Genomic DNA, 13,421 nt, shown 5'->3' with positions numbered 1-13,421 from the left:
CTGATACAGGCATACTTAAACCTCCAATGATGTGATCCTTTTGGCATCAGCTTTATTGAAAGCAACCTACTTCAGCTGCAATGAAACTGCAAGCAGACAGGCTCAGGCATTGAATTAATCTTCTATTGAATTAGTTTTCGACCTTGTGACTCATATCTTTCAAGTTAAACATCTCGGTTAACATGAGGGAAAATGTGTTCAATTATTTGAGGAAAAGGCCTACACAATTTCCCTATAATATACAGACATGCAGTGTTTCCTCATTTCACTCCTCTCACACATGCTCTGATTTGTCAGATGCCTGCATGTTGGAGTGATGACATCAGTGGAGTAGGACCTATCCCCCTCCTCTCTGTCTGCAGACAATCATCCCACCATACACCCCTGCCAGACCTCTCTGCTCCACCCCCCTCAGGTCGTCTGACTGTCCCTCCTTTGCTGAGAGTCTTGTCTCGTATTGACCCTGGTCCATGTAGGGGTGGAGTGAGGTCCCTGTTACTCGGACAGCCGAGTCACTGGGAATCTCTTCCCCCGAACTGAAAGTTTACCTTTTCAGGCTCTACCTTGCCCCCCTGAATTCTACACCATTCTGCACTGGTAAAATAGCCATTGGTCAGCATAGACAGGGATTATTTATGCTACTTTACTCCAGTAACATTAGTTCACTGTAGTATTGTAAATGCATTTACAGTTTGAAAGTACCGCATACATATTCCTAATTTAATGTTGGTGATTGTGGTCCTTGTTATATGCACTGAATTTCTTATAATTTGTGAGTTGCTCTGTGTCAAGTCAAGCTCTGATCAGTCATAATTTGTTTTCTATACAATATTTTGTGTATACAGTATTTATAAAATGGGATTTGATGCATTTCTTTTTCTGAAATGGTTGTTTTGTAATTGAATTACCATGGAACGCATGGGTGAAAACATGTTCTTGGGTTAAAGAGTTTACAAGCAAAACATATTCCAGCAGTTTCAAATTTTGAGTCATTCAGACAACAAATGATGAAGCATAAAGCCACAAGTCAAGAGGTTATTCAAGATAACACACACCCTGTTATGAGTTGCTTAAACACAAAAGAGTATTGCAAAACAGCTACTGTGTATAACATGTATGCTGTTGGTGTTTTTATATGCTGGCATTTTTCCATAAGCTTCCACTATCTGTGTGTGTCTGAAAAACTTCCGGTCCTGTATAATGATAACAAAGTGTTGCTCATACAAATAATGCTGTGTTACATGACTATGGTTGCCAGGACGTCGAGGTTACGGGCTGACAACGTCACAAAATTACGTTGCCATTACGAAATGGCACCTTTCACTTTCCACGTTGCCGCAACGTCCGACTTCACGTAGTAGCAGCATATGTTTGGTCATTAAATTACGTTGCGGCACCGTAAGGGCAACGTTACTGTGTTAGCTTGCACCACCCTGTGGACATACAGAATCTGTGCAGAACCTGGATATTTCTCATTTGGAAAGAAGCAACAGTGCTTTGACCAACATTTCTGTGGTACTGCATGAGCTAAACCTGGCAACCCCAAACATTGCTTTCATTTCACAATGTAAACAGAAAAGACAGACAGAGAACAGCCTAATACACACCCTCTGTGTTTAGATATCATTTAGATTATACAATTTAAAATATAAGGTTTTGAGACAAGCACAGCTAAATTTTATGCAAACAGATTAAAACTGAATCCATCATGTGATACTTACAGTAAATAAAAAAGATAACACACAAACAGCATTCTATTCATTAGTACAGACTCTTTTCGGTTCTAGTATTCAAGAATAAATTTCAGCACATACATCCGTTGCCGAACCAGAGGGTGCAAGGAAGATGAACACTTCTGCTTTCAGGCTTTGCAGTGTTTCTCGGAAGCCTTGCACATAGTTCATAGCCCATAGTGCTCCACACCAGTTCTCCTTATTTTGGTTTTTAAATTTTTTGTCTTACTTCTTATTCTTCTTAAAAGAAATAAGACACATTCACTTTTGTTATAAGAATGAGAAAGGGACTTAAAAGCAGCACAATGAGGAAACACAAGCTGATTTTTCACCATGTTTTCACAGTTTGCACAGGTAACCAAACTAAAAAGACAAGCTACATTGATCTGCACCGTCCAAATGCATCCATACTGATGGCACTGTAATGTTTCTGTCAGCCTTTCATTTATCAGATGAAATTAGCTCTTGATTTCCTGTTATGCAAATATTTCTGTGCATTATACAAAGCATGTAGGATTACCTGGCCATTCACAGCAGCAAAATCTGGCAATATCATCACATGGGAATGGCTTACACTCTTACAATCTACGAATCGGTGATACCATAGTAACATATTAAGGCTGGCCAACAACATTGTCTCTGACCCCAACCATGTCCTGAACAGTGTATACAAAATGTTACCATCAAAGTGGAGACACAGGGTTCCAAGATTCAATAGAGTTAGACTAAAGCACTCTTTTGTGCATCAGTCAATCCTAAAACTAAATATGGAGCGTTAATCTCAGATCAAATGTACATTGAATATTGTCCTTTGTGATGGTTATGTTAAATGTATGTATCTATCGTTTCATTGCCCTAATTCTTGTCTTCTCTGTGATGTTGCAAATGGAGCTGCTGCGATGCAAGAAAATTTTCAGACTTGTCTGACAATAAATCATCATCATCATCATCATCATCATCAATCTCTCTGCCTGCAGGGGGAACTTCCGCTCACATGTTTACTGGTCAAAAGGACAGGTCAAAAAAAATACAGAGACATACAGTATGATTAATTTACCTTTGTAATCTGCCCACCCAATCTGCGACATTTCCATACATATTTGTCTATTTGAAACATTCACACCCATCATTTCAGAGAGCAGACTTAACTTCTCAATAACATCCTGCAGGATATTTTCAGTACCTTCACACCTATCCCCATACTGAACAAACACATGAGAATATGCTAAGGCCACACAGAAAGCGAACAGAGAAAGTTCCTACTCTATCATAGCAGCGATGCAAATGCATACAGGCACTGCTCTACTTATTATGTGAAAGGGAGTCAACAAGGGGGAAATGGCAAGGGTGGTTAGAGTGTGGCTTAACAGCGGTTACACCCTGCGCATACAGTGCCCGTAACAGCTTGCCAGCCCCGCTGCCTGGGACATACACAGAGCTGTCCCACACCAGGAGACTTCTCAGGAAGCCTCACCCTTCAAACTGCGCTTCACCGTACCTCATATTGGATTCTAAATTTGGCCGCCACACCAGCTGACACCCACACAAATTACATGGCTCCAGTTTCTTTGAACATGGTTTTGCAGAGCAACCCATCCCCAAACTGAAAGTTTGCTGGTGCTCAGTCAGTCTTCTCAGTCATTCTGAGCACCCTCAGAGCAGAGGGAAGGCAGCGTTCTTAACTCGAGCCTAGACATTTCAGCTTTTCCATTACTGACATTTTGATTTGTTTATCAAGGGACTTGACCTGCAGCCGTGTGAGAAAATTAATTACTACACATAGGCTTGAACACAAGCGGTGTTATCTGCAGTGATGAATAATTCCTTTTATGGATATGATTTCACATTCTGAGTCATAACCTCACTTTGGCTTATAATATATCCATTACTCTTTTAATCTGTAAAACCATCAGTCATCGATATTTTGCAATTTCCTGTGGAATAACATGTCTGGCTGATTTTCATATTTGAAATAAGTATTATCATGTGGATCTAGACAGCCGGATCTGCTTCTGACAAAGCTGTCAATCACAGTTGAGAATACTTATTTCAAATAATCTATGGTTAACTATGTAACTATGTAACTATGGTTACTGCAGTTGCTAAACTGATTTTAAGATACTTCACAAGGAAAAGTTCTGATATATTTCGTCTGTCAGCAGAAAATTAAGTGGTGCTGCAGACACCGCCAACTGCTTATGCATGCGCAATTTTTGCCATCCTTGGATGGTGGCATCTCTCCATTCGCTAATTGTGCACTTTGCCATGATTTTCCCCCAGTGTGCACTCTCGGACCATTTATCAAGACCGTGGTAAGCCAGTCTGATAGATCCAATCGTATTACCACAAGCCCCAGGGTATGCTGGGATGTCGTGGTGAAACTGCAACATTTCAGATGTTTTCTGCCCCACACTGCAGAACAGTGGAGAATAGAATAGGTGGTGTGAGGGAGCCTGTGTGGCAATCACCCTCTGGACACTTTGAATAGCTAAAAAGAAGAGAGGACAAATTAGGAAGATAAAAAACAACAAAGGGAAGAGACTGAGATAGAGACTCTCAGGGTATAAACGCAGGCCCCTGCTGGAATGTGTGGTTTGTCTGTTGGCCGTCAGAGCTGAGTCATAACACGAATGTACAAAGACGAGTAGAGCTCAAGATAAGGTGATAAAGAACTCACTTCAGGCATGGATTGATAGAACAATAATATGAGTTGCCATTCGCAGTGCACTCTGTCAACAGCTGGACCATTCCATAACATTATACAGTTCGCTCCATTTTTGGTTTTACACCAAATGTGCCTTAGTGGAAAAGTTTAAATACTGAGCTAACAAAAAACAAAGTTCTCCTTTATATACACCTGTGCATGTGTGTGTTTGTGTGTGAGAGAGACAGAGACAGTTTGAGAGAGGGAGAGAAAAAAGACAAAGTGAGCGTGGGTGTGCATATGTGATCTGGTGTCCACCAAGTGTCCACGATAGACAGAGAGCGAGGCAGACTACATATACGTGAAGAGCACATCAGAGAGAGTTCTGAGTTCAGCTTATAGTTGCTACAAACTCAAAATAAGGTCTGATCCCCGCTTGGGTATTTCGGATATTTTTCGTAATCACCACAGATGATTCATGGTGTCAGATGGAATTTTAACCAGATACTTGAATCTTAGCCATGCGACCAAACAATTTTGATGTATCTATCTTTTGTCACATCACATAGGCTAATTTATGGTTCGGAACACAATCAGTATTTCTTGGTGCTCGATGACTGCGTACAATTATGTCAAATCATCGTGGATCACTTATTGCGTGTTTTAAAAGTTGTCAACACCAGATGCGCATTTGAAATTAACACAAACTATTCACACGATACGCTAAATCCGACAACGTCAGCCACAACTTGTCACCACAAGTTCTGGCTCAAGCTGACATACAGGATGTCAGTTTTGTTCAACAGCGACATCCTGTGTTCAGCAGGAGGTGTTAACTATAATTCCTCACTGAATCGGATCATCAGTCACCCGTACACGGGTGTTCACAGCAGTGGAAAGTGGTAATTTCACAAATATATCAAAACGTTTCGTCGGATCTACAATCATCTCCATCTTATTTATTTTATTCAGGCCTTTTGGGTCTTATAAAGCTCTACACATAATTACTGTTTAGTTCTAATAAACAATATACGTAAAATAAAATACATACAAAACTTAATTCATTCGATGCAGTATAGCATATTTCAGTATTTCAGTGTACTTTCGGCAGGTTCGCTGCTATTTCCACACAATCTGTATATTTTGGTGTACAGTTGTTATCCTCCAGGTGAAAGACGCCTGCTAGTTGAAATCTCAGTTGATGCAGCATGCACAAATAGATGTTTAAAAGGAAAAACAAACCGTCAGACTCCGAGGAACTAGGTCTTTTAAATGCCAGAAATTTGGAGGAGAGACTGTTCGTTTTCGTACAAACTTAACAATGCATCACATAATGTTGCCAAACGTTCGATGCAACTTATGGTTTTATCGAGTTCTTTGCGTGCTTATTCGTGTGAAGAGCAGGACAACTCCGAATGTTTTTAATTATAATGTTCGTTTCATAAATCACATGAAAGCACGTGGTTTTATTGGCATACCAATGAAATATAACATACTTTAAGCGTAGTTTATGTCAGACTTGAACCGAAATCGCTGCATTGTATTCAGTTTATGGACTTGGTTTTTGGCACATTCCAGGTACACTATATGGACAAAAGTATTTGGACGCCTGACCATTACATTGTAATGACATTGTATTCGAATACATATACTTTAATATGGAGTTGGTCCCACTTTTGCAGCTATAACAGCTTCCACTCTTCTTGGAAGGCTTTCCACAAGATTTTGGAATGTTTCTGTGGGATTTTGTGCCCATTCATTCTGTAGAGCATTTATGAGGTCAGGCACTGATGTTGGACAAGAAGACCTGGCTCGCAATCTCCGTTCCAGTTCATCCCAAAGGTACTTGATGGAGTTGAGGTCAGGGCTCTGTGCAGGCCAGTCAAGTTCTTCCACACTGAACTTATCAAACCATGTCTTTATAGTCCTTGCTTTGTGCACTGGGGCACAGTCATGTTGGAATAGAAAAGGGCCTTCCCCAAATTGTTGCCACAAAGTTGGAAGCATAGCATTGTCCAAAATGTCTTGGTATGCTGAAGCATTAAGATTGCCCTTCACTGGAGATAAGGGGCCTAACTCAAACCCTGAAAAACAGGTGTGGCCAAATACTTTTGTACATATAGTGTATCTTCCATCTTTCCAAGTTTTTAGAAAAAAAAGCTATTTGTCAAACTATCTTGACTAATTTATGATAGCTCTGCTATCCTGCACCTAAAACACACTGACCTTAGCCTTCTGACAGTGCAGTGGCTATTTCCTTCCAGCTCTCAGCATTATTCTTAGAGTCCATCTTTGTCCTCTAAAGTAAATATTACGCATAAAAAGTACATTTTAAGGCGGCCACTTCTTTATAAAACATTTATTTAATCAGATTCTTTGGAATGTAGTAGTCATGGATCAGACTCAGAGACAAGAACAAATACAAGGTAATGAGGCTGACCAGCGTGTCAGAGTACAAACATTTTTCAATTCTTAAGGCCTTGCTGTTTTTCTTTTTTCCAAACGTTTCCTACAACAGCAAATTACAGAAGCTTTATTGAAAATAAAACTTTTTTTTGTAAAAACAAATCCGCACAAAAGATTTATGACAATACAAAATGACGTGATAATATACCAGTTAGCTAAATGGAAACATTACGATAGGAAATTTGTATACCTTTTCAATAATGAAAACATTGTACATTTCAGAACTATATCAAGTAATCTGAAACCATATAAAAAGAAAGATCTGTGACACTTTTCTTGTCTTTTATTTTTACAAATTAATATTATAAACACAAACTTTTTAAATATATTCATCAGTGCAACATTGTTTTAATTTCATGCTACAATGTCCTTTTCTCCAATTTGACAGACTGAAAACAGTTAGGGCCTTCCTGTTCAATGCTTATTCATAATTACCAGCATTTTATATTACTATATATTAATTACCAATACCATTACGAACCACCAGTGGGATAGTGTTAGAAATTACCACAAGAAAGCCAATAATGCATTCATGATGTTACATAATGTTACATAATGTATGCATGTAAATTAAGCAGACATGGGTCTGAACCAAATAAAAGCCCTGATTCGTGGGGTTCCCTTCACGTGACTGTCGTCAGCGTCACTCACACAGATTTTTTTGTGTTTTGCACTTCAAGCCACAAATCCCCAGTTTCCACAGGCTTCCTCATGATTGGACTGAACCACACTGCTTGATACAGAAGGAACAGGATGGCAATGAAGCCAGCAGAAAATATGCATGAACTTTCCTCCAATCCCAGCATCCACCCCTCTACGCCGAGCTTTGCCTCGTACACTCAGGATGGACTCAGTCATCCAGTAGGCTCAGGGGCTGTGCTCTGTGAATAATCTCAGGGGTGAGAGGACACTTGTGTTTGATTGACAGCGCAAGACAAGACAGAGGCCATGCAGTCAGCGGTGTCCTGCTATTGGGCGTCTTCTCTGCTGCATTGATTATGACATCAGAGCCTGATTTACATTTTTCAGTCTAGACAGCGTAAGTGATTATGACATCACTGAGATCTCAAATCTGCCACACGTGAAAATCCGTCCTTCCATTTTACCTTTGACCATGTGATTTGCACAAAAAGATTTTCACAGAAAGCAGAAAGAGTCAGGCGTTGTGCAAACGTGAGGTCACCTTTTTTTGATTAGAATGCCTTCACGCCACACAGACCTCAAAAATGGCCTCTACCTTGGGAAGGGTAGAGAGAGACGGAGGCAAGCGGTCAGTCTTTGGACTCCCGGATGGCACTAGAGCAGGGGTAGTATCTGTTATGTCGGCTTTTGGAGACAGACATTCAGCACCACCTTCTCCAATGATTTGAAAGGAATCCTGATGGGTGCACCAGGACTCTGCAGAGCCGAGAGGCCTACAACGGCCTGATTGACATTCTTCAGCTCAAATGATATTTGAGACCGGCCTGGATGCACGTACAGACAAACACGGAAGCATGGAAGCATGTCAAATGATTCCTGCACCGTCTCAGTTCAGCTGAACAGCAAAGTTATTGATGACAGCGCTTGGTGTTGGTGCACGAGGCCTATACATTACTGCTGCATGATTGGCTGAGTGACAGACGAACACAACGAAACTGGCTTCACACAGAGACACTGTATCTGAGGCCACCAACCACAGGAGATCCACTTCTGGGTATTTCTGAACGGCTGCCATTTTGAAGGCCCGTAGTAAGTCCGTTTGGAGACACATCCTCGAACCCTGGCTCCGATAAGCACCGTGGGAGCGGTCGCTGTGGGAGCGGTCGCCGTGACATCGTCGGCCTCACAGCCGGGGCTCCGCCAACGCGACCCTCTCACGAAAAAAAGGACACTGCAGCTCAATTAAAAGGGCTTTCAAATACATTAAAACGTATATACAACACGTGGGGCCCCTCCGCAAAGCGGCGAGGACAGAGTCCCGCCTTGCGGACCTGGGTCGGGCCGACGCCCATTTTGCTCCTGTGTTCCGAACACGAGGGGTGTAAAAACGCTACCACCAACCCAAACAAAAAGCCAACGAAGATGCAGTAAAGGCACTGTGAGAACCATACACAGGTGAAGCGCGGGGGGGGGGGGGGTAAGCACCCACCTCTGGACACATGCCTGCACTCGTGGTGCACACACTCTGTGTGTCCAGCAGAGGGCGTGATACTACATATTTGTCGGTATGGTTCATTCTGGGGAGGGTTTTACACTTCTTTTCCGCAAAATAATGGCTTCAAAAACTTCTCTTAAAAATAAAAGCTTTCCTTCCAGAAATATGATAAATACTTTCAACATTGAATTAATTGGTCTCAACACCAGCATCTGATTATTGAAATGAAAAGAAAAAAAATGAATGAAAAAAATTAAAATAATCATCTTACTGTACACGTCTTGTTTTGTTTTGTTTTTTTTCAATTTTATACACAGTGTCCCCTATTGGCAGGTTTCTGTTACTGCAGCTCCTGAGAAAAGCATGGCTCAGTCACAACCTCCCGCCGCTTTCACAATCGTCGCCCTCCCTCGTGGGAGGCTTCTGGCGGTCCCTTTAACCCCCCCACCCCCACCCCCTCCGTCCCTCACGCTTCTGAGTATGACTTCTGTGAGCTCAGCTTGTCCTTCTTTAGTTTGACCCCGTCCACCAGCTCGAAGTTATAGTTCTCCAGTGCGGATAAGTTCCTGTCCGACATGCCGTTGTGGGAGCAGGCGCAGTAGAGGACGACCCCACAGATGGCCCCCAGGAAGACGCCCAGGGCGCTCATGGCGATGATGGTAATGAGGATGGGGTCCAGGGTCTTCAGCATGTTCCCAGTGCTGCCCATCTGACTGTTCTCCACCACTTCAGGGAAGTCAGTGGCATCATTGACTGGAATGGGAATCACAGACAAAGGGCATGTTAAGCATGACAGCATCATAACAGCCTCAACAGTTCTTCATCTTCATCTTTCAAATATTTAGCCATTTGTTCCTGAGTGATTACTTTAGTTTTAAGATACCTTTTCTGTCGTTTCCTTTGGTTCATAATAAATAAGTTCAGATTTAAGTTTTTTTTTATGTGAATTTCTGTAATCTCATGTAGTTCTCAAAATCAAATACTGGCATTGCCCAGTCACAAATATACTGAACAATATAACTATAACAATATAACTGTCCAATGCTATTAAGATGATTAAGTATACACTTTAAAACATTTATCCAGCAGAAAAAATGATCCAGTACATGCATATTTCTGTCAAATTTTCTGCATTTTTCTATCATTTGTTTTCTTACTTTAATCAGAGATATGAATAAACATGAAGCACACTGTGTACTGAGTGAGCTGAACCAGCCAATCACACATATGAAATATGAGACATACAGATTTCTTTGATTTCTTTGATTTCCTCTTCTTCAGGCTGTTCTTTCTCCGCTGGTTCATCTGGGTCTAAGAGGGAAAACGGAGCCCATCATGAGAGGAATGAACAACCGTGGACTGGCAGCTGCTCTTTGGAGTTGCACACGCCCACATGAGTAAGTGGAGAAAATATGTAGGATCTCTTAGGTGTGAAATCAGAGCCCTTACCCTTGCATTCTGCCATGTCCTGGAGCTCCAGGATCTTGATGTCGTCCACGGCAACATCCCCCCAGCTTTTCTTGTCCACTACCCCCTCGATCACCACCTGCAAGAGCCACAGAGACTGTTATTCTGCCCTTCCTCGCAGCTGTGCTCAGTCAAAGGCCACCTGTCACCTGTCAACAAGCTAGCGGGGGAGATAGCTGGGCATGCACCACATTTTCCCATATTATTGCCTCTGGTGACTAAAGTGCTTCCACACATGCAGGCATTCACACATATACACACACACACACACACACACACACACACACTGTGCCATCGCCTGTGTGTACCTGGTAGGGCGTGCTGGACTGGGGCACCAGCACCCGGCCCTCCCTCCAGCGGCTGCCCTGGTGTCCGCTGACGGTCCACAGCAGGATGTCGGCCACGCCCTCAGCCATCTCCTTCCTCTGCTTGACCCGCAGGATCCCGATGTGCGACCCGAACATGTGGTACCAGAAGGAGACGCACAGGTCCGAGTCTGGCGCCGTCACCGTCGGGCTCACCAGCCGCGCCACCTCGTTCTCCTGGGCGTCTGGGTCCAGCAGCATGTAGATGTAGTTCCCCGGTCCTCCTGCAGGTGGCGACATGGTGTGCGCTGAGTGAGACCCAGGCGAACTGATGGGAAAGGTTTGGCTTCCTTACTCTCTCTGCTCCCTGGCTCCTTGCTCTTACCTGAGTGGTCCATGCTGGGTCCTGTGTTGACGGTGGGCTTCCCGCTGGACTGAATGTGCCAGGCTGCGTTGACATCCTTTTCTGAGGTCCACCCGCAGAAAGAGGGGGCGTCCGCCCAACCAAAGTCACACGCAAACCACAGGTAATCTGCAATCAGAGAGGTCCCAGTTAGCTTTGCTTCACTGCCTCTCACATTCCTCTCCTCGGTACTTAAATAAGTGTAGATCATGCTTTAACAGTTTCTGATGCATAAGAATACTGGCTCAAAACAAACACTGTAGCTCAGGTCTGGAGAATTGACCTAATAAGGCTGCAGATGGAGGAGGCAAACATAGGGAGTGTTATACCTGTCTCACTCAGCAGATGGCAGCAGAGAGCTATGGTGTTCTCTGGGATTTTAAAAAAACCAAAGGCAGAAACACCTCAGGGCAGCAACAAATAATAAGAGAAAGAGAGAGAGAAAAAGTCTAGATGGAGTGGGGCGTAGAAGGTTATAATATTCCTCGCAAAGTAAGGATTTAAGTCACATTAATGAGCCAATCTCCTTAAACCGACTGGATGTAGTTAATTAAATAACACATTGTTAGGACTCCCAGAGTCGGCCCCATTAAACTGCTCAGAGGTGACTACATTTTAAAGAGCACACAGAGGAAGCAATTTTTTACTAGTGCAGCAGTAAATTTTTAAGGTCACAAAAAGTTATTGTAATGGGCTTTCCAGGGAGTGTGAGAGAGCAATGACAGTTGGGGGAAAAACTGAGCCAGACCCATTTTACAACTGAACTGGTATCAGAATAACTAAGGCTCACAGAGCATGCAGAACACAGGGGTTTATAAAAAAGACACGTCTGTACCATGATCATAAAATTGAATTATATGCTATCAAACTATCTAAGGATTTCACAAGAGGAACTTCATGAAAAAGAAATTTCAAGAAAATTCTTTGACACGGTATTGAGGTGTTAGATCACTTTCTCTCATGATTAGCAGGCTTCTCACACTGACTCCTACATCAGAGGCTTAACAAGCAGGCCAGGCCTGTTGGCTGAAGCCTACAGCACCGTCATTAGAGAGAGCAGGGACGGGGTGAGGCAGGGAGTTGTGGGTTGAGCGTTCTCACCGGGGGCAGTGTCCACTTCGACTGTGATATCGGCCTCGGTGACGCCACCTGTTGGACAGTTAGAGAAACAGGAGTTAGAGGGGCGAACTCATGGAAAGACAGTAAAAAGGGCTCTCCGCCTTCCACAGCAACCAACAACCAAAAGGGACAACTCGTCTTAAGGGAAAGTCTCCTTTGTAAGATTTGGGACGCCCAGACACAAAGAGAGGGTTGAGGAAGCCACACACGGGAAGAGAATGGGGTCTGTGAGGAGGCTGTTTGGGGTTGGTGGCGGAGGGGGTGATGGGGAGGGAAGGGGGGCAGTTGGATGAGGGCGGTGTCAGTACCTGTCACGTTGTAGTCATCGCCAGTTCCAGCGTCACAGCCCCCTGGCATGTCCTCACAATCGTCCGGTATGATGATGACGACAGGGGCTGACGTTTCGGGTAGTGTGGTGGCAGCAGGCGTGGTCAGCGGGCCTGTGGGCTCTGAGAGAGAGAGGTGCGAGAGAGACAGAGAGAGAGAGAGAGAGAGAGAGAGAGAGAGAGAGAGAGAGAGAGAGAGTTTTCAGTAAGACTGAGCCAAAGGAAAAGAAGAACTGTGCAGGACTGTGCCGCCTCAAACTCAGGGACCCTCCCAAAGCACTGGGGCTGGTTAGTGCCACTGGTTCTCATTATGGAGCTATAAACAGGTGTCCTTTCATCTGCACTCTGAGGATGCATAAACAATGCCTCTCTTAGCAGCACCCCTCCCTGCTCCACACTGTGGAAGCATCCTCTCATCAGGAACTGCTGCCTCCTTCAGGCTGTGGCTAGTATGACAGCTCCTTGCTGGGAGGGGCCATATCGAATTACAGGGTGATGTTTGTTTAAGACTGTGATGATCCGCCCTGAAACCCTGAAACTAAGCACGCCTCTGCTGGAATCGAAAGGTATAGTATGCAGAAAATTTGGAGGGAGACTCTTTGCTGGAAGTCCATATGGGATAATCCAACTTTCTGTTCTTACAAGTTCATGTGGGGGCTCGCAGATGTCATGGTTGAGCCTGCATCTTCATGCTAAGAGTGAACACGAGCATTACCATCTGCCTAACATCCCTGTGGGTCCTATCAGCTAAGAAAGGCACAGCTCAGATACAGCCAAAACTGCAATCCACTCACACAGGCTGGCCTGATCATGTTTTCCCC

At 43.6% G+C, this 13,421-nt stretch overlaps 1 protein-coding gene across 1 annotated transcript in view; it reads right to left on the bottom strand.

The window, feature by feature from the left end:
- Positions 1-9,121: 9,121 nt before the first annotated feature.
- LOC118770935 (neuropilin-1a-like) overlaps positions 9,122-13,421 on the bottom strand; it is a 52,379-nt gene continuing 48,079 nt past the window's right edge. The window contains exons 11-17 of the mRNA XM_036518724.1: positions 12,583-12,723; positions 12,257-12,304; positions 11,138-11,284; positions 10,756-11,036; positions 10,430-10,526; positions 10,226-10,291; positions 9,122-9,733 (exon numbers count right to left, since the gene is read on the bottom strand). Of these exons, the coding sequence (XP_036374617.1) occupies positions 9,447-9,733; positions 10,226-10,291; positions 10,430-10,526; positions 10,756-11,036; positions 11,138-11,284; positions 12,257-12,304; positions 12,583-12,723 (1,067 nt within the window). The 3' untranslated portion in view covers positions 9,122-9,446. The remainder of the gene's footprint in view (positions 9,734-10,225; positions 10,292-10,429; positions 10,527-10,755; positions 11,037-11,137; positions 11,285-12,256; positions 12,305-12,582; positions 12,724-13,421) is intronic.

Source organism: Megalops cyprinoides, chromosome 24 (genome assembly GCF_013368585.1).
Source record: "Megalops cyprinoides isolate fMegCyp1 chromosome 24, fMegCyp1.pri, whole genome shotgun sequence".
Lineage (NCBI taxonomy): Eukaryota > Metazoa > Chordata > Actinopteri > Elopiformes > Megalopidae > Megalops > Megalops cyprinoides.
The sequence above is the reverse complement of the archived record's forward strand: the minus strand, read 5'-3'. Positions and strand labels throughout refer to the sequence as shown.